The sequence below is a fragment of the Notothenia rossii genome (genome assembly GCF_949606895.1).
Source record: "Notothenia rossii genome assembly, chromosome: 4".
Classification (NCBI taxonomy): Eukaryota; Metazoa; Chordata; class Actinopteri; order Perciformes; family Nototheniidae; genus Notothenia; species Notothenia rossii.
Genome location: NC_136902.1, coordinates 5,952,894 through 5,979,175, shown reverse-complemented (window position 1 = coordinate 5,979,175; position 26,282 = coordinate 5,952,894). Strand labels below are relative to the sequence as shown.

Genomic DNA, 26,282 nt, shown 5'->3' with positions numbered 1-26,282 from the left:
AAAATAGTGTTATAATGATCAGATTTAACAAAATAAGTGAGGAAAACTCTTCTAGTGATACCCTCCCCGACCACCAGGGGGCGCTATGCAGAGTCCTCATTAAGACCCAGTGATGTTAAAGTACATTTACTTTGGCTGTACTATCTTAGGCAAAAATAAATACATACATTTATAATAATAATAATAATAATTCTACAAATTGTTTTTAAAAGTGATTAATAATCATTTTTAAACATAACTTTAGTAAGGCTGCAATTTGAGATTTTTTCAATTCTAAACTAAATCAGCAGGTTGTTTTTTTTCAAAAATATGTGTCTGTTATTTTTCTGCAGATCAAAAGTGTTTTTTCTGGAAATGATACGAAACCCAACAAGAAGCAGACCGCAGCCTTTGAACAGAAGGACACGATTTAACCTTCAACAGAATAATTTCAAGTTTATTTCATTTTGTTTCACATGGATCCCATATAATAAGAATACAGTAGAATTCTGGAGAGTCTTGGATATTTTTTTTTTCTCTGACTTATCATTATCAATAATACTAATATGAATACATCATACACAATAAACACAGCACTATCCAAAGGCGTAGAGAGAGAGAGAGAGAGAGAGAGAGAGAGAGAATCACAAGACATCATTCACCACTAACAACAGAGTATATTTCATTTCAGCATATGTATAAGAGCTACAGAGAGACAGAGAGAGGAAACAAACAGAGGTGGTGTTTCTGCATCTCAAAGAAAGAGTGGATACAAACTGTGCCATCGATCGATATATATTCTGGAGAGATGGACAACATGTCATCCTGTGGAAGCAAAACTCTACCAACCAAGACACGTCTCTGGAGGTCTGCACGCAGAGGACTGGCAGTATAGGACGGGTGTTTAAATCTGGAAATTATTGCAGCACTCACTTTGTGCTTTGAGTAGAGTATAGCAGAGCTGCTGAGCAGAAACTACGACGACGCTGGATCGAAAAACACGAGTAAAACCAGAGGTGGAAGAGGTACTCTCAGATGCTTGGGTAAAAGTAGGCTACCAATGCATTTATGTTTAACCCTCCTATTGTCTTCGTGTTCCCCCCCCTTACTTTGGTGTTCGCGGTCAAATTGGACCGGTCCTGTTTAAACTGCTATTACATTAACACAAAAACCATTAATCATCACCACATTTCATTTAACACCCTTTCAAACTGTACATATTGTATCAGACTGCTGGTATACGTGAACAACTGCAGTAAATATACAAAGAATAGACACTGAACATGTATCGCGTGTGCCAGGTGTGATCCATGTGGGGGGATGGGCAGATAAGGGGGGACGACACATCTAGAGTATGTGTGTGTGTGTGTGTGTGTGTGTGTGTGTGTGTGTGTGTGTGTGTGTGTGTGTGTGTGTGTGTGTGTGTGTGTGTGTGTGTGTGTGTGTGTGTTTGATCTGATCCGGATGGTTACTAATTCCTTAACCGGGAACACCATGCTGTTACAAAGTTGACTAAATCATCCAAAATTCAATGAAAGTGGTGATCAGCCATTTGATATGTTCAAATGTCTACTGTGAAGGATATCATGAAGCTTTAATGCAATCGAATGTAAAACTAAAAAGTTATGATTGAAGAAAGCAGTAAATTGGTTAGATTTGACCCGAAGACAACAGCAGGGTTAAATACTCCATTACAAGTAAAAGTACCATAATCCAAATCAGCAGAAGTAGTCATTATTAATGCAAAATCTTATTTAAAAAAGTAATTGAAGCTTTAAATTGAATGTAGTTGGAAAGTAACACTCCATATATTCCAGTTAAAGTTCAAACAGAAGTATTACCAGCCAAATATCAAAAGTTAAAGTACTCATTCTGCAGAGAAATGGCCTTCATGTGTGATGTATTATTGTTAAATATATGACATTATTGATGTTGATATTGTTGCATTACGTTGAGTTGAACTGCTGTAGACCAACACAGGTCTGATAACAACATTAATTTTATTCAAGACTTTCTTTTTTAACTTTTTCTAATATTTCAGTTTTGTTTTAACGATAATCTTTTATTTGACCTCTTCTAGTTATTCGACTGGTTTAATCTCTTGTTATTTGATGCAAAATCTCAATCTTAAGCATTCAAAGAAACAAGTGAAGTAAAAATGGATGATTGTCCTGTTTCGATGTCGTGGAGTAGAAGTATGAAGTACCTCCAACTGGCACGTAAGTAAACACTTTTCCACCCCTGGGTTTCACCGTGTGTTCTCACGTTCCTGCAGCTTTAAAGCCTCTCGAATACGTTGACGGATGCTTTTAGGATATAAGGATGCATGCAGTAAGTTCACCTTCAGAAAGAGAGGAGATGAAGAAGGGCTGAGGATGCACGAGAGATCGTTCACACCGCCTCGTTATAACAATAATAACAACAACGTGTTTTTACTGAAATATCCGTGAGTGTGTACGCCACTGATTACAGTGTGATAGAAACACCGGTTAGAAAACTATATCACTCTGTCTTACAACTTTCCGGAACAAACACACGGGCGATAAAAAAACAGGACGAAGGTTCATCGACAGCTCGATCACATAAATCCGAAACGAAGAAACAAAAAACACACGTGGCTAAAGATCTGTTGTTCGCGGCCCCGGTTCACAAAGTCCGTACGGATAGCACACTATAGCAGCACAGCAACGATGAGATGCTACCATGCTCACTAAATTATTATGCAACTTTTTGATCTTATATGTCAGGTTTTTAAATAAGTCATTTGATAGTGATATTTGATGGAAAAATATATATAAAAACGTAAAATAAAACAACCTACTCCTGTCATATATTCACTGTGTTACCACAAATCACTCCGCTCACTTTTTTAAATTAAATTCGGTTTTTCTTGCAGCCTTCACCCGCTTTGTTTCTTAAATCCTGTCAGTGGTTAAAGCAGAAGATGTTGATATAGTCTGAGATGAATTAATGATTGTTTTATGATTCATTTAAGGGGATTATTTGAAGGGCAAAGGCTAAACTATGTGAGCTCCTAAACAGAACCAAAGTAAATGCAATTGAATAACTCTGTGCTCAACATTTGTTGTATAACAACTTTTATGGAGTGCACCATTATTCAACTGTGTACATATAATCATATATATCAGCATGTTGATATTTACACAGCACAGACAAATACATTCTCCCAAGTTAAATATTACTACAATTTCCCCATCCCCCCCCCCCCCCCACCCCCTCCCGTAAATGTAAGTCTTTTCCCATTACAAGATTTCTCTTTAAATGTTCCAATGTTTTGGTTTTTGTATTCAAGTTTTTCTCGTTATAACCAAACAGACAATCCTGTGTTGTCTTCTACAGTTAAATACATCACGAGAATAAACATCATATTATAACAACCACCCCCCCCCCCCCCCCCCACTCCCGTGGTGCCCCCCTCCCTCCGCCTGTCACTCACAGATACACAAACAGACACACAAAGGAGTGTGGAAACGCAGGCGGGGGTCCAGAGCCACTCCAGAAACACAAGGTCACCCTGAAGGGGGGGGGGGAAGAAAGGGGGAGACAGGGGAAGGGATTACATTACATATAGGTTGTATTGCTTTGATCAATTGGACAATAATAACCATAAAGATACGGACTCAGAACAGCAAGAGAAAGGCAGATGTATACGCTAAACTCTCGAAGTGCACATTTTATTTTATTTATTATGATATTTTTGGGGCAGAACACGTGGGCTTTCAGTCTCTGGCGGTAGATATGTACACTTTCTGCTGTCCTGATGTCAATGGATAGCTTGTTCCACCGTTTTGGGGCGGTACAGAATACAGAAATACACATGTGAAAAAAAAACATTGTTTCATTTTGTAATATCATGATGAGCGTCTTTTTAATCTGCTAATATATAATGGGAAATAAAAACGAGTCAGCACCCTGGAGTTATAATAATCATGGCTAATTTTCCTATTTTATTCATGAGAACTTGAATTGACAGTGCCCACTACCAATTATATTGTATTTTAAACTCTCTGAGTGCACCATTTTTTATTATCTATCATGATATTTTTGGGGGTCTAATCGCCAAGGTACAAGCAAGACAGGTGGGTTTTTCGTTTCTGGCGGTAGATACTGTATGTACACTTTCTGCAGTCCTGATGTCAATGGATAGCTTGTTCCACCATTTTGGGGCGATACAGAATACAGAAACACAGATATGCAAACATTGTTTTTATTGGCCTATGGTCTTTCTAGGAGTTTCGATATTTAACACCTGAATCCCCTAAAATATCATATTGTATTATTTTTTTTATTTTTTTACATCATGATGAGTCTCTTTTTAAACCTGCTATTATATAATGGATAACAAAATTGAGTCAGCACCCTGGAGTTATAATTATCATGGCTATTTCCTTTTAATTAACTTTAATTGACAGAAATAGGAAGATGCTAACTTCCCGTCAGCTTACAACGCCCTGAACCACTCTATTGTGATCGATGTAATCATAACTTAAAGTTCCCCTATTAAACTGTTTTTCATCAATATGTCACAGTCTCAGATATATACAGAGCCTGTCTCTGATTGGCTGAAACACCAAACAGATCATGGCAGCATTACCCATAATCCCCTCTGTTTCAGCCCTGTTTCCAAAGTGCTGATTCTCTGTCTGTTACTTTAGATGAAAATAAGGAGCCCCTCCCCACGCCCCTCTGAGAGACATTTGGTTACAAAGAACTCAATGGTGCTCTAGGAGGAGATTCAGGTGATAAAGTGGGGGGGGGTACCTTGGTTGGTGATTGGCTAATGGTTACTCAAGACAAACAATCGTTATGACATCATAAAGTGACAAAAATCTGATCAGCTCATTTTCAGACAGGTTTTTATAGAAATGGATCAAAAAGAGAGAGAATCTTTGTTCCTGAAACTTTCAGAGTCTCTTTCCACAGAGGGGACACATGTTGATGTAGAAGAGACATGGAGAAGAGGGGACACATGTTGATGTAGAAGAGACATGAGGAAGAGGGGACACATGTTGATGTAGAAGAGACATGAGGAAGAGGGGACACATGTTGATGTAGAAGAGACATGAAGAAGAGGGGACACATGTTGATGTAGAAGAGACATGAAGAAGAGGGGACACATGTTGATGTAGAAGATACATGAAGAAGAGGGGACACATGCTGATGTAGAAGAGACATGAAGAAGAGGGGACACATGTTGATGTAGAAGAGATATGGAGAAGAGGGGACACATGTTGATGTAGAAGAGACATGAAGAAGAGGGGACACATGTTGATGTAGAAGAGACATGAAGAAGAGGGGACACATGTTGATGTAGAAGAGACATGAAGAAGAGGGGACAGATGTTGATGTAGAAGAGACATGGAGAAGAGGGGACACATGTTGATGTAGAAGAGACATGGAGAAGAGGGGACACATGTTGATGTAGAAGAGACATGAAGAAGAGGGGACACATGTTGATGTAGAAGAGACATGAAGAAGAGGGGACACATGTTGATGTAGAAGAGACATGGAGAAGAGGGGACACATGTTGATGTAGAAGAGACATGAAGAAGAGGGGATACATGTTGATGTAGAAGAGACATGGAGAAGAGGGGACACATGTTGATGTAGAAGAGACATGAAGAAGAGGGGACACATGTTGATGTAGAAGAGACATGAAGAAGAGGGGACACATGTTGATGTAGAAGAGACATGGAGAAGAGGGGACACATGTTGATGTAGAAGAGACATGGAGAAGAGGGGACACATGTTGATGAAGAAGAGACATGAAGAAGAGGGGACACATGTTGATGTAGAAGAGACGTGAAGAAGAGGGGACACATGTTGATGTAGAAGAGACGTGAAGAAGAGGGGACACATGTTGATGTAGAAGAGACATGAAGAAGAGGGGACACATGTTGATGTAGAAGAGACGTGAGGAAGAGGGGACACATGTTGATGTAGAAGAGACGTGAAGAAGAGGGGACACATGTTGATGTAGAAGAGACGTGAGGAAGAGGGGACACATGTTGATGTAGAAGAGACGTGAAGAAGAGGGGACACATGTTGATGTAGAAGAGACGTGAGGAAGAGGGGACACATGTTGATGTAGAAGAGACGTGAGGAAGAGGGGACACATGTTGATGTAGAAGAGACGTGAGGAAGAGGGGACACATGTTGATGTAGAAGAGACATCTGTAAGTTTGAGATGATTCATGTTTACACTCACCATCCTGCAGCTGAGGTTTGGTGGGACGGTCTCACATCTGATTGGAGAAGGAGGTGGGCTGCTGCTCATAGCCCTGGCTGTACCCCCCCTCCTCGTTGTACCCCTGCTGGCCGTACTCGGGCTGGTACCCTCCCTGGGAGCCGGCGTAGGGGTCCTGCTGGGCGTAGCCTTCCTGGGCGAAGGAGTCAGGGGCGGGCTGCTTCTCCTGAGACGGGACGTATGTTCCGCCGAAAGCGGCCATCCAGCCGGTCTCCTTGAACACGAACCACAGGTTTCCTATCCACAAGATCAGGTTGATGAAGCCGAAAGCCTGGGTGGGGGGTGGCAGAGAGGGGGGGTTGGGACATGTGAGATTAACTGTCTCAGGTCTCAATATCCGCAAAGCTATTTCCGTTGACCCCTTTAAAAGCAAACTCAAAACCCATCTAGCTTCCATCACCTTGTTTCGGCTCATCGTTACCATCACTTCAGTCACATTGTTATATCTCATGGAAATACTAATGTTGATGTATTATGTTGTATAATATTTTTATAATTGTTATGCTACTGTATGATGTTTGTATTTAGTTTTTGTCTTTGCTTTTGTTTGCTTTGTACAGAACAGCCCTTTGAGGCATTTCTTGTGATTTGGGGCTATAATACATTTTTATCAGATTTTAGATTTTTGATTCATGATTAAAAGACTCTGTAGTCGTATGCACAATAGAGTGGTGCAGGAATGAGTCTTAAAAGCGGAAATTAGCGACCATTTGAGCACTTTTTGGACTTTAGGTAAGATGCCTGAAATAAGGTCTGCGTTTAACACAAGCTGAAAAGAGGAGGGGGTTGGACACGTTAGTGTCTCAGGTAGGGCTGCTCGATTATGGCAAAAATCATAAACTCGATTATTTGGGTCAATAATTGATATCACGATTATTAAAAACGATTATCAGTTTACTTTGAAAACATCAATTTATTGAAAAAAACCTGAACTTTAAGTATAATTCAAACTGAAAAACCAATAAAAGGGTTTTTAAATTATTTTTAAATTTAAAAATAATTTCAAAAGATTAATAAAAAATCAATAAAAATAATCGTTTTATTTCGATTATGTTGTTTCATAATCGTTGCAAGCCAAAATCGTAATTGCGATTAAAATACGATTAATTGAGCAGCCCTAGTCTCAGGTCTCCAGATTAAAGACTCAAAGGATTTATAGAAGTATTGACAAAAGAGGGGTGTAGGAAAGAGTCCGAAACACAGAAATGAGTGAGCTTTATAGCACCTTGCGTTTCCTCTTCTCAAAGTCAATGGGTTTTTGGTTGTTATCCTGAAATAGGGTCTGTATGGTCTACGACATAAACTACTACCCCACTGGTGACTTTAAAAATGGCGGTTCCTAATAAGACTAAACGCCAGCACACACAACATTAGCCGCCTTTAGCTTAGCGGTGGTGACGTGAAGTCATGTGACCGTGCTGTAGTTCCTTTATAGCCCAACATTAGCCGTCTTTAGCTTAGCGGTGGTGACGTGAAGTCATGTGACCGTGCTGTAGTTCCTTTATAGCCCACCATAAGCCGCCTTTAGCTTAGCGGTGGTGACGTGAAGTCATGTGACCGTGCTGTAGTTCCTTTATAGCCTAACATTAGCCGCCTTTAGCTTAGCGGTGGTGACGTGAAGTCATGTGACCGTGCTGTAGTTCCTTTATAGCCCACCATAAGCCGCCTTTAGCTTAGCGGTGGTGACGTGAAGTCATGTGACCGTGCTGTAGTTCCTTTATAGCCCAACATTAGCCGCCTTTGGCTTGGCGGTGGTGAGGTGAAGTCATGTGACCGTGCTGTAGTTCCTTTATAGCCCAACATTAGCCTCCTTTAGCTTAGCGGTGGTGACGTGAAGTCATGTGACCGTGCTGTAGTTCCTTTATAGCCTAACGTTAGCTCTTTACTTCAAAAATCATGAAGTGGTGTTAATATGTGGAGATTATCGTGCTGAACAAAATATGTAAGTATCATAAATGTTTGTTTGACACAGAGTTTATATTTTTCAATAATCCGAAGTGCTTTTAGACGAGGGAACAGGAAGTGTTAAGGAACAACAAGATAAAACGTTAAAATCTCTTCAGCTTGTGTTAATCACTGACCTTATTTCAGGCTAACCATTGACTTTCTAGACGAGGGAACAGGAAGTTCTAAAAGGAGTCATTTAAAGATTTTTCGGACTAATTCCTACAGCTTTATATAGTTTTGTTTAGCGGTGACGTACCACGGAGGTGTTGAGGCCGGACACTCTGGGGTCGTTGACTTCACGGCAGCGGTTCTCCGGTTCCTCGCAGGCGGCGATGAGCGTGACGACCCTCTCCGGATCCGTGGCTGTTTTCACGTCCGACAAACCTTTAGCCCAAGCACATGAGGAGACCAGCCACATGAAGGCAAACACTGCCGACACCACGAAGTCCTGCGAGACATCGAGAGAGAATATTACGTTAACAACAACATGAGTAACACAGGCACATGAATAAAAGTTACAGTGCAGTGTGACATGTGAATAGTTCAAATAAAAGCAGTGACAAAAAGAAAGTCTACGGCCTGGATTTAAAAGTAGAAAGCGACAATGACAATATCCTTAGCCAAATTCTCACATTCCTCTACCCCTAGTCTTCCCGTGAAATCATAGTTCTTTAGACAGTCCTCTAACCTTTTTAGGGAATGCAAAAGGAATCTGTATCTTAAGGAGTAAAGGGACTCACGATCTGGGGCCCCTTGCAGTTTTCGCGGTACTTCTCCAGGAGGAAGCAGTACACAGAGAGGGAGGCCATGGCGTAGAGGAAGGAGAAGACACCGATGGTGACGAAGAACTCGGCGGAGGAAGAGTAGTCCCCGACCAGGAATAGGCGCTCGGGGTTCTCTCCCTTGCAGGTGGGGGCGTCGAAGTACACCTGGTGGAGCCTGACAGAGACAAAGACAGAAGATAAGAGAGAGACAACAATGGAAATACAGGAGTCAGATGTAGGGACATTCTTTTATTTTTTTTACAAGACAAGTGCATACAAGAACAGTTTCACAGATACACACAAGACAGAAAGGTGAACGTACAAGTGAAGACAAATAACAAATTAAAAAATAGTGTGTGTGTGGCCTAGCATTACTATACTTGTGGGGACCTAAATCTGTTTACACAGTCGAGTGTGGGGACTCGCTTCCCTTATGGGGACAAATCGGAGGTCCCCATGAGGGGAATCATTAATTTTAGGCTGAAGACTTGGTTATGGTTAAGGTTAGGATAACTCTTCAGGAAATGCATGTAAGTCAATGTAATGTCCCCTGAAGTGGTGTATACATGGTGTGTGTGTGTGTGTGTGTGTGTGTGTGTGTGTGTGTGTGTGTGTGTGTGTGTGTGTGTGTGTGTGTGTGTGTGTGTGTGTGTGTGTGTGTGTGTGTGTGTGTGTGTGTGTGTGTGTGTGTGTGTGTGTGTGTGTGTGTGTGCGCGCGTTTGAGGGATTAGACAAAAAGAGAGTAATAAATGACAGAATTTTTATCAAAATGATATGAGGGGGGGGCATGTAAATAGTAGCATGACCTTAAAGACTTTAAAGAAGTAGAAAGGGGTGTTGGCTGATATCGTAATAAGGATTATGAATTAAATGCAGGTACATTTTTAAAGATTTAATTGATTATACAAGTTTGTGTACAATGTGGTTGGAGACAGCCAGGGGACGATAGCTTAGCTTAGCATAAAGACTGGAAACGGGTGGAAACCTCCGAGCACCTCTGAAATCCACTATCACATTAGATGTATTTATTTTATATCATTAGTTGAAAATTAGAAGTGTAAAATGACCTTCCTATTATCACATATAGGTACTTTTTTTTTTGCAAAGGTGATTATTTCATGTTTAATGTATCTATCCAACGATCTACACTTATTGCAATATTCAAGGGGCTTTTTATATAATAGAATAAAGAAAAATCCTCTATCACATTAGACCTTGCTGTAATATATTTGGCATTAACTATTCATCACGAATCTTTGCTTGAATGTGGATTTGAAGTTTGTGAGAAGTTGATTTTTAAAAAAGGGATAAAATTGAGTTTTGAGACGTACCTGAACGGATATTCAAATTCTACTTCTATCCCGAGGTCGCTCTCCGACCGGTTTTTACAATCCACGCTCATCTTGAACATGCCGGAGTAGCTGCCGCATGTCGAGAAGGCGAAGATGGCAAAGATCTGCAGGAAACAAAATGGAGGAGACAAAAACTCAGTGAGAATCAAAGAAACACACATTTTAAATCACATTTTCCTTCATGGCTGGAGTATGACAACTTAAATATGTACATTAGATACATAATTTAAAAAAAATGGGGGGGGGGGGAAATTGCTCCAAACAACAATATATAAAATATTTGTAGCCATACTTCATTACAACAGACAATAACAATAACAACAGTATAATAAAGCTGAAATAAAAAAAAAAAATCACTATTAATGTATTTTTATTGTATGTAGTAATTAATGTATGTAGTTTTACATTTTTATGAATGAACTGAATAGTATTAAAAATCCAGTTTTGTTTGTATACTGTAACCATGTAAACTACACAGAGCTGCAGAGACGTAAACAGGTGACGGCTGCAGACTGATCGACCAATCACAGCGCATATCGATGCTTGTTGCCATGGTTACACCCACACTTGGTGTTTTCTGTGGATGTTTCCTAGTGTTTGTGTGTTAGTCAATTCAGGCTCTGTTACTACCTCTCGCTGTTATATAAACGCAGTGATGGAAGAAGTATTTTTGATACTTTAAGTATTAATACAACGCTGTTAAAATACAGGTAAAAGTCCTACATTACAAACAATGCCTCTCTATCAAAAGCACAAAGGTATTCGCTTCAAAATATGGTAAAAGTACCAGAAGTGAAGCATAATGGCCCATTTCAGAATAAACTATTTTATTTATTTATTTAAACTATTTTAAACATTATTATTTATTTTTTTTGTAATGTGCTACGAAGCTCTAATTTGAATAAATATAATTATATATATATTATTGAAATATTTGCTGGGTGACTTCTGAATTAAATATCATTATCTATGAATTTCTGTACTGTAGTTACATTCCACCTTTGAAAAGTATACAGCATAAACAGACAGTGTGTGGGGATAAACACACACACACACACACACACACACACACACGCACGCACGCACGCACGCGCGCGCACGCACGCACGCACGCACGCACGCACGCACGCACACACACACACACACACACGCACACACACACCTAGTCTTCACCCTAAAATTAATGATTCCCCTCAATTTTGTACCCATGAGGGAGGCGAGTCCCCACACGTGACTGTGTAAACAGATGTAGGTCCCCACAAGTATAGTAATGCTCGGCCACACACACATACACACACACAGCAGATTAGACACGTCAGACTATTTTTACCGCTCCCCCCTGGGCTTCGGGCAGATCCGATTGGAGGGAAAATTCAGCTATTAATCTGACGGAGGTGCCCCGCCATCTGCTACCGAGTACACAAGACGTCCAGTCACAACACACACACACACACACACACACACACACACACACACACACACACACACACACACACACACACACACACACACACACACACACACACACACACACACACACACACACACACACACACACACACACACACACACACACACACACACACACACACACACACACACACACACACACACACTAAAGCATTTACAGTAATCTCTCAGAGGCTCGTTGTTGGATTTACACACCAAGGCTCATTGTCATCGCTTTACTCTTCGTCTTCTTTTCCTGCAGGATTTTATTTTCATAACTCAAAACACTGCAGGCTATATTTGTTGTTCATTCAGGTTCACTCATTATTACCTACTTTATCACTAAAACATGCAGAAAAGGTGTTTTAATGGCAGTATTTTTTGATTTATGAAGTGACACAAAGACATCTCCTCTGTAAAAAAACTTTTACTCTAATAATAAAAAAGAATCAAGAATTCTCTACCAGGCTTTATCCAACGTTTGCATTTATGAGCTAGACATTTTAGAAAATGTGCACATATTTATAACATAACGCCGTTTGCATGTTCAAACATATACATTCAGAAAGCTTGTAATGCAAACAAATATTCTGTCAGCACAACTTGGAAAGTGTCATGGTGATATCTACAAGTACTTTTGTTTTACCCTATTCACCTTTTTAATTCTCGTGTCCTCTCCCAACACCTCCTTGTTGCCAGAGAACTAACTAACAGGTTTTAATAAGCAATGCAAATGTCTGTAGATGTGATGAAGGTGGCAGCATTAGTGAGAAGACTGCTGATGGATAACAGAATGCATTACACACTTATAGCTAAGAGAACATTGCCATCTGTCATCGGGTTTCTTAGTTACCATAAAACCCAAAAACAGAACCACTTCTACATAATTATCACAATGTTGGAGCTATGTTCTCGTGCAAATCTTAGAAATATTAAAGCTTCATTAAATGTTTCTAATTGCACACTAAAACCCAGGAAGTGTCGCTCTTAATGCACATTTGACTTTCCCTTTAAAACTCTCAGACACCAGGCTGTGATGCAGCACCAGCAGAGGCAGCTGTGCATAAACGAATACCTGCAGCAGCGTTTCACAACTGCTGAGTCGGCACAATCCTTCACACAGTCTGCACATTTTATCCTAAAATAAAAAATGCAATCCATCTTTTTCTGATTAGTCTCAATGTGTTATGGCACTACAGCGGCTGTTTTTCTTTTTCCTTTACTCTCAAAGGTTTCTTAGAGCCCCTAGATACTATTTATTATTCCTCTGAGACATTTAGAGGTTAGGATTTCTTGAGAGGGATCAATATTAAGGTTTTAAGGTTTCATATCAGTGTGTAGTGTCTCTACTTTAAAGAGTCCTCTCCTGCTGATGTTCAGGTATATATCAGTATGTAGTGTCTCTACTTTAAAGAGTCCTCTCCTGCTGATGTTCAGGTGTATATCAGTGTGTAGTATCTCTACTTTAAAGAGTCCTCTCCTGATGATGTTCAGGTGTATATCAGTATGTAGTGTCTCTACTTTAAAGAGTCCTCTCCTGCTGATGTTCAGGTGTATATCAGTATGTAGTGTCTCTATTTTAAAGAGTCCTCTCCTGCTGATGTTCAGTTGTATATCAGTGTGTAGTGTCTCTACTTTAAAGAGTCCTCTCCTGCTGATGTTCAGGTGTATATCAGTATGTAGTGTCTCTACTTTAAAGAGTCCTCTCCTGCTGATGTTCAGGTGTATATCAGTATGTAGTGTCTCTACTTTAAAGAGTCCTCTCCTGCTGATGTCCAGGTGTATATCAGTATGTAGTGTCTCTACTTTAAAGAGTCCTCTCCTGCTGATGTTCAGGTGTATATCAGTATGTAGTGTCTCTACTTTAAAGAGTCCTCTCCTGCTGATGTTCAGGTATATATCAGTATGTAGTGTCTCTACTTTAAAGAGTCCTCTCCTGCTGATGTTCAGGTGTATATCAGTGTGTAGTATCTCTACTTTAAAGAGTCCTCTCCTGATGATGTTCAGGTGTATATCAGTATGTAGTGTCTCTACTTTAAAGAGTCCTCTCCTGCTGATGTTCAGGTGTATATCAGTATGTAGTGTCTCTATTTTAAAGAGTCCTCTCCTGCTGATGTTCAGTTGTATATCAGTGTGTAGTGTCTCTACTTTAAAGAGTCCTCTCCTGCTGATGTTCAGGTGTATATCAGTATGTAGTGTCTCTACTTTAAAGAGTCCTCTCCTGCTGATGTTCAGGTGTATATCAGTATGTAGTGTCTCTACTTTAAAGAGTCCTCTCCTGCTGATGTTCAGGTGTATATCAGTATGTAGTGTCTCTACTTTAAAGAGTCCTCTCCTGCTGATGTTCAGGTGTATATCAGTATGTAGTGTCTCTACTTTAAAGAGTCCTCTCCTGATGATGTTCAGGTGTATATCAGTATGTAGTGTCTCTACTTTAAAGAGTCCTCTCCTGGTGATGTTCAGGTGTATATCACGTAGTGTCTCTACTTTAAAGAGTCCTCTCCTGCTGATGTTCAGGTGTATATCAGTATGGAGTGTCTCTACTTTAAAGAGTCCTCTCCTGCTGATGTTCAGGTGTATATCAGTATGTAGTGTCTCTACTTTAAAGAGTCCTCTCCTGCTGATGTTCAGGTGTATATCAGTATGTAGTGTCTCTACTTTAAAGAGTCCTCTCCTGCTGATGTTCAGGTGTATATCAGTATGTAGTGTCTCTACTTTAAAGAGTCCTCTCCTGCTGATCTTCAGGTGTATATCAGTATGTAGTGTCCCTACTTTAAAGAGTCCTCTCCTGCTGATGTTCAGGTGTATATCAGTATGTAGTGTCTCTACTTTAAAGAGTCCTCTCCTGCTGATGTCCAGGTGTATATCAGTATGTAGTGTCTCTACTTTAAAGAGTCCTCTCCTGCTGATGTTCAGGTGTATATCAGTATGTAGTGTGTCTACTTTAAAGAGTCCTCTCCTGCTGATGTTCAGGTGTATATCAGTATGTAGTGTCTCTACTTTAAAGAGTCCTCTCCTGCTGATGTTCAGGTGTATATCAGTATGTAGTGTCTCTACTTTAAAGAGTCCTCTCTTGCTGATGTTCAGGTGTATATCAGTATGTAGTGTCTCTACTTTAAAGAGTCCTCTCCTGCTGATCTTCAGGTGTATATCAGTATGTAGTGTCCCTACTTTAAAGAGTCCTCTCCTGCTGATGTTCAGGTGTATATCAGTATGTAGTGTCTCTACTTTAAAGAGTCCTCTCCTGCTGATGTCCAGGTGTATATCAGTATGTAGTGTCTCTACTTTAAAGAGTCCTCTCCTGCTGATGCTCAGGTGTATATCAGTATGTAGTGTCTCTACTTTAAAGAGTCCTCTCCTGCTGATGTTCAGGTGTATATCAGTATGTAGTGTCTCTACTTTAAAGAGTCCTCTCCTGCTGATGCTCAGGTGTATATCAGTATGTAGTGTCTCTACTTTAAAGAGTCCTCTCCTGCTGATGCTCAGGTGTATATCAGTATGTAGTGTCACTAGCTGCAGCACCTTTTTTCACCCTCTGTCTGAAACCAGAGCCCAGTCTGCTCTGATTGGTTAGCTGGCCGGCTCTGTTGTGATTGGTCAACCAGTTTAGAGATGTCCCGCACCTTAGCCTATCACGTGCAATGTGTTGGAGCGTTTTGTACGAATACTGCAATATTGGTTTAGCCTGTTAGCATGCTAATATTGACTAATTAGCACTGATGCTGTGTCCTCAGTTCTGCAGGTTTACCAAATGTGTTGACCTGATGGTGGCACTAGATATAGTTTAGGGATCCCCAAATTCATTACATTTAACCCGGGTTTAGATATAAATGTGTGCTCTGAATTTTACAACAATCCATCCAATAATTGTTGAGATATTTCTGAAGCAAAGATGGACGACCGGCAGACGTTAGCAACTCTAAGAAAACAGCCTTCTCCCAATTAGAGTTACTTTACAGTGACAGATGAGAGGAAGGAGGAGTGATAGGGGGAGGAATGAAAGAGTGAAGGAGGAGGGATGGAGTGATAAGGGAGGAGGAATGGAGGAGGGATGGGGGAGGAAGGAGAGAAAAGAAATGGTGGCACGCAGAGTGTTGGGTGCCATGGAAACAGTGCTGGCAGCGTCACACAGCAAGGAGGCAGAAGACGGTTTTCACACGGAGACACAATATCCGAGTGTGTGTGTGTGTGTGTGTGTGTGTGTGTGTGTGTGTGTGTGTGTGTGTGTGTGTGTGTGTGTGTGTGTGTGTGTGTGTGTGTGTTTGTGTGTGGGTGGGTGTCCACTACTGATGTATGAAATGAAAGTAGAGGATGATGCATTGAGACGTTTTAATGATGCTGCTTGAGTGTCTCTTGATATGCTGCAAAAAGGAATAGACATTTTAAAATGTAGTTTTTGAATTTTTTGAATTTATTTCTTCTTTAATTATGTTTTCCATTTTATTATATCTATTTTTTAAATATATGCAATTTTTCAAATCCTATTTTTACATAAATAATTGTATTTTCCATTAATTATTTCCCCCTGTTTTTCATGTAGTTTCCCTTACTGTGGAGCACTTCATTCTGCATGTCTTGCTTGTGACACACAGAAGTGAGATTTGTCGTTATGGATTATTGATTTTTAAAGGATTCTTTTCTCATATATCACGGTTCTGCTCATGAAAGTCAATCCGCATCCACAGCCTGGTGATGTATGTGCAGTAAGCTTATATTAATACATGTATCTGTAATTGCTTAAGTGAATATTCTGGGATGATATTCAGCAATTTCTCAAGTTTGACTCTCTTATTAAGATTGACTGTTTCTTACACAACATGAATGCATCATCGTAGGAGGTTTAGCGCCTGCGAGTGTGCCAACGACATGAAGCCAAGAGAACAAAGAATCAACACAAGCTGTGCGCCTGCAGCAACAAACACGAGCGTCTGAACAGAAAACACCCCAGAGCTTCGACAGAACCAACAAATCCTCCTCTCACACCAGAGAGGCTCTACCTCCATGTTCTCACTCGCTTCCTGTGAGTCAGGAGAACATGTGTGTGTGCAGAGTGATGAAATCCAGCATCCCTCTGTGGTTCATCTGAACTCTGTGTCTTACAACATCCATCAAACATCAGCATCGTCAGCACTTTCCCCAGGGGCACAGAGGGGGGGGGGGGGGACGACGACGACGACGACACACCAGTCACATGCACGCTCCTGATTAAAACTGATTAAGTCTAATTTGTGAGGAATCTTTGCCTTAATGTTGAAGTACACATTTTGACTTCCCTTCTTATATTTTTGTTATATTTTATTTTATATCCTTACTGCACATTTTTACTTTAATTTCTTGTTTAAATATACTTATTTGTATTCTATTAAAGGTGGGGTAGGTCATTTTAGAGAAACCAGCTTGAGTGCGCTAGAATTTGAAAATACACAACCGGAACAAATCTGCCCCTTCCTTACAGAGCCCCTCCTCCAACACACACGAACGCGCACATGACCAATGAGGGCACGAGATAAGTGTGTGCTCAGATGGAAGGCTGACAGGCAGGTAGGCCATCCAGTTACTTTAGCCGGGCCGGCTCAGATGATTGGTCGTGCTTTTTACAGTGAATGTATAAATACATTTATAAATAAATGTGTTTTTTTTTTGTTTTTTTATTGCACATTCTTACTTTAACATCTTTAATAATTCATTAATCAAAGCAAATATATATATTTTTTCGCTCCTTAGCAACTGTCACGAAACCTTATTCCTTGATTGTGATTTGTTTTGAATGACACTAATCTACACTGATCTCTCTTCCTATATAAATATCAACTCTGCTGACACATTTGATAAATCGGCACATACTGCCTGCATTAAAGGTTATTCACACTACACTGAAGCATCTCTTCTTGCAGCCTGTAATGGAGGGAGGCTCCTCTCTCCTCCCGTGTGTGTGTGTTTGTGTGTGTGTGTGTGTGTGTGTGTGTGTGTGTGTGTGTGTGTGTGTGGGTGTGTGTGTGTGTGTGTGTGTGTGTGTGTGTGTGTGTGTGTGTGTATGTGTTTTTCCATTATTAATCCAGAGAGAGAGGGAGCAGCTCCCCCTCCCGTCTGACGGTAGCAGATGATTCACGGCCTCCGGAGCGAGCCTCCTGATTGGACGAGGGGCTGCACACTCACTCTGCCTCAGGGAAGGACTTCAGAGTCATGCAGCACACTCATCATGCCTCTGTGATGGAGCTGCAGCCTACACATTCTACTGTGCGTTATTTAATTTCACATTTTCAGAAATCTCATTTGACTGTACGTGCTACGTGCACATATTGCTTCAGCTAACAGTTATGGGTCCATTTGCAGGAAGGGAGCACTCGTGCTCAAATTCCTACTAATCCACCCTCCCAAAATGTATTCTTTATTACTTTGTGTGTGTGTTTGTTTTGTTTGAATTACCATGTGTTGCATGCCTATGTGAAGCACTTTGAATTGCCATCTTAAAATATGCTATACAAATAAACTAACCTTGAACCCTGATTAAGTCTAAATATGTATACTTTATTTCTATATAAAGGTCAGGATTTATTATACCGTGTACGGTATTACATTTCACATTTTTAAAATCTCATTTGACTATACGTGCATTTAGTTTACATATCCTGCTTACTCCTGCATTTAACATGCACCAAAAGGTCATTTGCTAAATATTAATTGCACTATTTTATGTCTTAAGTGCGTTGCACGTGGGCCAGGACTTCAGCTAACAGTTATAGGGTGGGTCCACAATCCTATAACCTACCCTCCCAAAATGTATTCTTCATCACTTTGCATGCAGGAATGTAATGTTTATATCCATGTATATAGGATTGATTCTAACTTGTAATTCAGTTTATCTCATTATTTGCATGAATACAATGTTTAACCTTGCCTTTTACTTGCATTGTCAAATGCTACTGGTTAACGGTGTAGCTAACAGATATGGGACCCACGTGCTACTCCTCCTCTATTTCCTTTTCATTTCTCCATCCAAAATGTCTTCTTTATAGCATTGCATGCAAGTATTACATGTTTTTAAGTTCATCATTTTAGAATATGAAGGATTTTATTCGACTGTACAGTGTGTACGCTTACATTCAGATTGATCTTATTCTTTTCGTGCACTTATTCCTGCATTTGATTTGACGTGCACGATAAGGTCATGTGCGCTCATTTATTACACTTTTTGTATTTAAATCTGAAGTATATTGTATTTTGCATCTTGTTGAGGAGCTTGGGACTTAAGATGTTTCTTGCCAACAACTATACTGTAGCTATTTTGCACATGACACCTCGAGTCTTGAATAATTAGGGCTGCTATTTCCAATTATTTACTTAATCTGTATATTATGTTGTCTATAAAATACAAAGGGCATTCATTATGAGGTTAAGCATTAATTATTACATTTCGGCCAGTACAACTGAAAGCTAACCAAGACATTAATAGGAGATCATGATATTACAATGAGCATTCATTAAGTGAAAACACACTTGAAATGCCAAGAGGAAAACACAAACACCAAACGACCTGTCAATCACAACGTAGCCACGCCCTATAGCACACACTGCTTTATCGTCTATTGTTACACCAAATTGAACAATAATTCACCAATCAAACATCATGGTGTACTGAAGAAGACTTGCAACTAGAGTTTGAGACCATAAACCCACCAGGGAAATGTATTCTGAGGTAATAAATCAAGTGAGAAGTAGGCCTATTTCCTCATAGACTTCCATACAATCAACCGCGGGGGTCGCCCCCTGCTGGCCATTGGAAACAATACAAGTTCAAGGACATTTCTCATATATGGGCTTCTTTTTTCAGATCAAAAGGTAGATTTAATGTCAGAAAATAACAAAAAAAAGCTGAAGGTGACCTCCCCACTTAGCTTGTTTTGTTAGAACACAAGTCAAAAACCCAACGATAGTTAGTGAAGAATCGTATATGACAACGGAAAGCATCGGATCCTTACATCCGAGGAGCAAGAAAAAGAGAATAATGGGTGTTTTTGCTGGAAAGATTATGAATAGAAATGATCTTGCTCTTTATGTTGATAATGCAAACTGTCAGCTGTTACCAGAATCTGAACAAGACCATAGAAACACATCTGGGTTTAACATTATGAAAGCAAAGACTAAATGTAGAGGCCCTCACTAGCTGTGTGTGACGTGGGGATATCTGTGGGAACACATCCTGAACGTCTGCTCATCGGAAAATGCCGTTACATACTCTGTTGAATCAACATCCAACTAGAACTAACACATATGGCGTTAGACTTTATCTGATTGTCATGTTATGCTCTATTTATGGCACGTTTCCTTGTTTTCTTATTCTAATATTTGGTCCTTTTTGATGTTGCAATTGGAGATGCTGAACCGTTCAGACTTGATTTGACAAAAGGGTATAATAACGTTGTTTTAATCGATGGATCCTTTGCTATAATATGAACAAATAAATCCCCCTCCCAGTTGCAGCCCACGTTCAGGCGCCATAACGTGCGCCAGCAGAACAAAACACCGAACATAATCAGCCTGAGTTTAAGGCAAAGGAACACAGTAAGTCCTCAGATTGGAGACGCTGGACACAGGAGCTTCCCCTTGGATGGAAAAATCAACAATAAATCAATTACTAAAATTGTGCGTAATTGATTTTTAAATGCATCCCAGCTCACGCCCTACGCTTACTTATTTATTTATTAGATAAGCGTGTTTTTAGGGAGTCTTTCCCACATGCTGAACCATGTTTTCGTTTCTGCTGTTGCCTTACTATTGTGTCCAAATGGTTAACGTGTGTCTGCTTCGATTGGTGCAGAAAGGAACAAATCAAACTGATGATACATGACATTATTGTTGATACCCTAAATTGATCATTATCATTTAAATATGTCTAACTATAGGCAGATCTTTGCTGCTTACGGCCCGTCCACACAGCGGCGTGCGTTGAAAGCTTCACCATTCACTTTGAATGGGGTGACGTCACTTTTCGCCGAACTGCATTGTGGGAAGCGACGCGGAGCTTTGTTGGCGTGGCTCGCTGCAAAAGTTGAGCAATGTTCAACTTTTGAAGCCTCGGCAGAAGCGTCAGCCAATCGAATCACATGCCAGTACAAGCTCTAGCCAATCAAACCGCTGCTTGTGTGTCAGGGGCGGGAGGTTCATGTGATTGGTTGTTGATCGAGTTTCAGACACGCCCGCCGGCAAGCTTCAACGCACGCCGCTGTGTGGACGGGCCGTTAATATCTTAAGACACCCCTTTTTTTTTTTTAAATATCTCACCAAAACGTGTTATTCAAAAACATATATTTCAGATGCCGAACTGTGACGCGTGATTTCAGCTAAAATTGATTTTTTTCTGATGCTGATGAAGCTTCCTGTCTCTAAAACAAAGTATTGCATGCTTCGTTTTCTGGCTGGATTCTCAGGAGGAGGAGGAGAACGTCCCCCCCCCCCCCCCCCCCCTCTAACACCCCCCAACATGTCCTGCTGAGCGTCCTATCCTCAGGACACACTGCTCAGCATTCAGAGACTTTATTCAGGAGGGTCGTTGTGAGGCGGAGCTGCTGCTGGTCTGTTGAAAGTTACTGACAGGTTAAACCCTGAGTGCAGGAGTCAGTAATCCCTGCAGCTGTATGACCTCTGAGGGACTGAAGGTCACCAAGCGGTCAGTAAAGGCAAGGCTATTTACTGCAAACAACAGACTCCAGCTTACATCCCCCCTGTGGAGGTTTGAGAGGGATTTCTGTTACTAGGACCACACATGGATGAATATTGGGTTGTGTTGCTGAAGTTTGTGTGAGACTAAGATGCACATGTTGTGATGGGTGTGAGGGTCTCTCCCCAGGGACATCTTACGTTCTTTTGCAACTGAACTTACAATGCTTCCCGAAGTTTATGGAGAAAGTCTTACGTCTTTGCAGATCAAATATGCAATTTCACTTTATTTTGGACAGTTATTCTGATCATATCTGTGTACAAAGAGCTGAGAAGTAAAATGGCCGGCATGAGCTCATGAGCCTTGGATAATGAAAAGCCTAATGATGAATATCAATTCAATTTCTGATATGCTATTATCTTTGTATAACATGTCATTATTCATTTAAAATGTAATACAACACTGGAGGGAGGTGTGTGTGTGTGTGTGTGTGTGTGTGTGTGTGTGTGTGTGTGTGTGTGTGTGTGTGTGTGTGTGTGTGTGTGTGTGTGTGTCCATACTACTGTAGATCAGATCATACATTCATTCATTCGCTCTCTATATATACGATAATTGTTCTAAAGTCAAACCCAAAATGGCACACAAGCCATATAAAAGTATAACACTCTGGTAAGATAAGAACAACCAAATAATAAAATGACGAATAAATACAAAAGGAAATACAGATACGACATGCTTGGTTCTCAATTGAAAAAGGGGTCAAATTCAACCACTTTGGTCTTAAATGCAAAAATGTAAGAAATGAATCCAATCATTTATGATAAATATGGTGTATCCTGTTTGATTGTGTGTGTGAGCATTTCAATACAAAGATTCAACAAGCACATTTTCCTATTCTGTGGTTACGTTGTTATTATAATGTAAAATGTACGGAGTAATAAGAAGAGCACTTACCCATTGTAGAACTTTGATAAATCCCAGCGGTTGTTTGAGTATAGTGAACTGCCCTTGGGCCACCAGCTGCCAAAACACACACACACAAAAAACAGCAGTTAGTTAAAATGTATTTTAACTTTTTCACACAGCTGCCTCTCGCTCTCTCTCTCTGTGTGAATTTGATGATTAAAATCAGGAACCTAATTACCTCACACTCATAGCGCCCTGAGGCTGCGTGATACAACGCAAATATGTGAGTCCAAGCATCAAGGAAAGCAATAAAAGACTAACATTTGGGGTCCATTTTGCCATAACTGTCGCCAAAAGAGGGGAGTTTACTCAATTTTAAGGGGCACAAAGAATTGTAATTAGTGCATAAAGTGCTTACGCTTAAATGCTTTGAATCAGAAAACAGGAAATATTTTGTTTATACCGGGGATATTGGGTTTTGTGGCTCCATTTTGTAGTTTGCTAAAATAAGAAATATATTTAAAAAATGTAATAAAATGAATTTTTTTTTAAATTTGCACGAGTAAAATATCCATTAAATGAATAAAAAATGTAATACAAATATTAACACAAACTTAATCTAAAGAAAATAAAAAAATATATAACGTTTAATTTACAAAATGACACACACTTAAGACTTTGGAAAAAAAGAAAGCAAAAACACTAAATAAAAATAATAAAGTAGCCTACACAAAATGGTGTATTAAAAATAAATACTATATGAGGCTTTTTAAAGGACATGGATAGTGCATTAAGTTGTAAATGTGTATATATATTTACATACACCCTGTCCCCCTCTATGACACTGCCTATACCACCATTATGCCTTCAAACGCTCTGACTGTGTGTGTGTGTGTGTGTGTGTGTGTGTGTGTGTGTGTGTGTGTGTGTGTGTGTGTGTGTGTGTGTGTGTGTGTGTGTGTGTGTGTGTGTGTGTGTGTGTGTGTGTGCTCCTGGCAGCATTACCGTTACACTAAAGCTGCTTAACCTGTTTTCTCGGCGCTCTCACGATGCACACTTCACAGCAGCCTTCTACTTTTTTTTTAAATATCATTTTACCTGCAGCTCTCGCGTTATCTGCCACAAACAGGAGGATGTATTTGTTGCGCGGGTGATGCGACACCGCAAACAAGGAGAAGAGGAGGAAGAATAAGAAGGCGGTGTGTGTGTGTGTGTGTGTGTGTGTGTGTGTGTGTGTGTGTGTGTGTGTGTGTGTGTGTGCGCGTGCGTGTGTATCAATAAATGGCCGCAGCAGTGATGATGGTTTCTCTGCTACTCTCCATCATCTTTCAGCATCCATATTGAACAGATGACGCATCCTCACAAAATGCATGTTTCATCTCCCTCTCCGCTCACACTGAAGCCCCTCTTTGTCACAGAGCTTCTCTTATGTCGTGCGGCCTATACTGCGGCTATCCGAGCACACACACGCGCACACACGCGCGCGCGCGCACACACACACACACACACACACACACACACACACCGAAATAATGGTCTGCCTTAGACATTAATCATGTATGTTATCCAAGCAGCAGCATGCTCATCGAGACAGCCTAAATCAATTAATCCCGGTGGAGGCCACTTCTTCTAAAAGCTAAATGTCATTGCTGCAGAAATCCCTGCTCATCCTACACATTTTTGTGTGGTGTTACTGAGAACAGGCTAATCTATTATATCTGCAGATTAACAGGAGGATAAATGACACCGTGGTGCAGACATACATGCATAAATCACAATTCCGACTCATCGAGAGCTCTGCGCTGAAAACGGTAAAGGTCGGCGCATCTTTGGCCAAAAAAACATCCTACTAATAGCGCACGATGGAGGACAATAATGCTAAATTAATGAGAATCATCTACAGAGACAAAACAATAATGAAATATATGATTTCCCCGGCGCAAAGCCTTACCTGGTTTACAACATCCATCTTGGCCGCTTACTCGCTGATAAGAGGATCAGAGGGGCGGAAGGAGGGAGGCGTCTCTCCGGAACAGCCAGGGAGGGGGGGTGATGGCGGGGAGGCAGACACCCAGGAGGAAGAGCAGGCTGCGTCACAAACTGGGCGAGGACGTGTGAAGCGTAGTGACGTCAGAGGAAGCATCAGAGGTGGAGTAAATGAGAGCCAATGAGAAAGCAGCTTTATTCTCAAGGCAGTGAGAGGTTGCCCCGAGGCTTATTAATGCAGAGAGAGAGGTGTGTGTGTGTGTGTGTGTGTGTGTGTGTGTGTGTGTGTGTGTGTGTGTGTGTGTGTGTGTGTGTGTGTGTGTGTGTGTGTGTGTGTGTGTGTGTGTGTGTGTGTGTGTGTGTGTGTGTGTGTGTGTGTGTGTGTGTGTGTGTGTGTGTGTGTGTGTGTGTGCGGGAGGGGTTAGATCACGCCTTAGTACACAGAAGGACAGATATAAAGCAATAAGGAAAAGGTTGAGAAGGTTTGTGAACTGCATGCTGGTCATAAACACGTTCAAATGTCACAGGGAGGGTCACTTTGAAAGTGTATTATGTTACAATTCATAATTATTACCTGTAAAATCACTTAGTCAGCAGGCTTTGGGAGGAATGGATATAACGGGCTTATGTACTCAGGATACAAAACAAACTGTGTTCCCTTACAGTTACATCAAATAGGAGTAATCAGATTAATATGAATGTAAATGCACTGCAACTCAACCACTGCCTTCAAAATGCTGTTTTAGTTGAATACATTAATTAACAAATCAGGTGTCCACCTAATGCTTTTTAAACAACTGTTAGCATATGCTTCCTAATATTTAAAAAGGACATATACTGCTCATGTTCAGGTGCACATCAGTATGTAGTGTCTCTACTTTTAAGCACTGAGCCTGTTTTTACGACGCTGAAGTTGGCTTCCGATTCAGAGCATCCGATTCGGCAGTTAAGGGGAAAGTTAAGGGACATTTAATTTACAGCGCTGAGCGAACAATCCTCCGTGTTTGAACCTCTTAAATCGCTGCATAGCCAATTTATTTGGACTGGATTATCTCAGAGAGTCTAAAGATTATTTATAACCCAGTTTGAGATTTGTGAAACCTTTATTCTATTTGTGAAAATACAAAAAGGGAGATTTTGCAGCTTTTTAAAAAAAATCTAGACCACATTAGACCAGGTCCTGATCTAAAACCACTAGACCTAGACTCATCAAATCTGGACTGGATTATCCCAGAGGGTCTAAAGATTCTTTATAACACAGTTATACACATCTTTAAGCATCAGACCTGTCCAAAGAGGCACAGTATCAGCGTAATGGAGAATTATTTCCACAAGTGTCTCACAATAATGGATTTGGCTGGCATGCTCCGTTTGCGTCATCCTCCTTCCCTGCTTCCTCCTGTGCTTGTGTGACCACCTCTTTGATAGGAGCAAAGAAAGGGGATGATTTTGTGAGAGATCTGTGCATGTCTTCAAAATCAGAAGGTGTGTGGTCTTCATCTTCATTTTTGAAATTGATATTTTCTGACTTCTGTGTCCGTATGGCCTCCTGCAGTGCTGAGAGATGTTTCTTGCACCCATTAGTTTCAGTCTTTGATGAAAGAACATGTACCATACACCTTGAAATTGACAATACCTGGCCAAATACAGTAGCATTTTGAAGGAGGGCAAAACAGTACCAAAAAAATTGTTTAGTCTCCTTTCTGCACTGAACCATGGACAACTTCATACTGATCAACTTCATACTGATCAACTTCATACTGATCAACTTCATACTGATCAACTTCAGACTGATCAACTTCATACTGATCAACTTCAAACTGATCAACTTCAAACTGATCAACTTCAGCATGTGAGCAGCACAGAGGTGGATTACTGTCAGCTGCACTGACCGCTGCCCTTGGAATTAAGATAAGGTATAATAAGGTATAAGGTTTTATAGAATAAAGGTTTCACAAATCTGAAACTGTGTT

General features: G+C 40.5%; 1 protein-coding gene across 1 annotated transcript; it reads right to left on the bottom strand.

The window, feature by feature from the left end:
• Positions 1–415: 415 nt before the first annotated feature.
• sypb (synaptophysin b) lies at positions 416–24,392 on the bottom strand. The gene is made up of 7 exons (XM_079675780.1): positions 24,275–24,392; positions 22,372–22,437; positions 10,290–10,414; positions 8,935–9,133; positions 8,451–8,642; positions 6,209–6,518; positions 416–3,514 (listed from the first exon to the last, which is right to left on the bottom strand). The coding sequence occupies exons 1-6, from the start codon at positions 24,290–24,292 to the stop codon at positions 6,240–6,242; spliced, it is 879 nt and encodes a 292-aa protein (XP_079531906.1). The 5' UTR covers positions 24,293–24,392; the 3' UTR covers positions 416–3,514; positions 6,209–6,239.
• Positions 24,393–26,282: the final 1,890 nt, after the last annotated feature.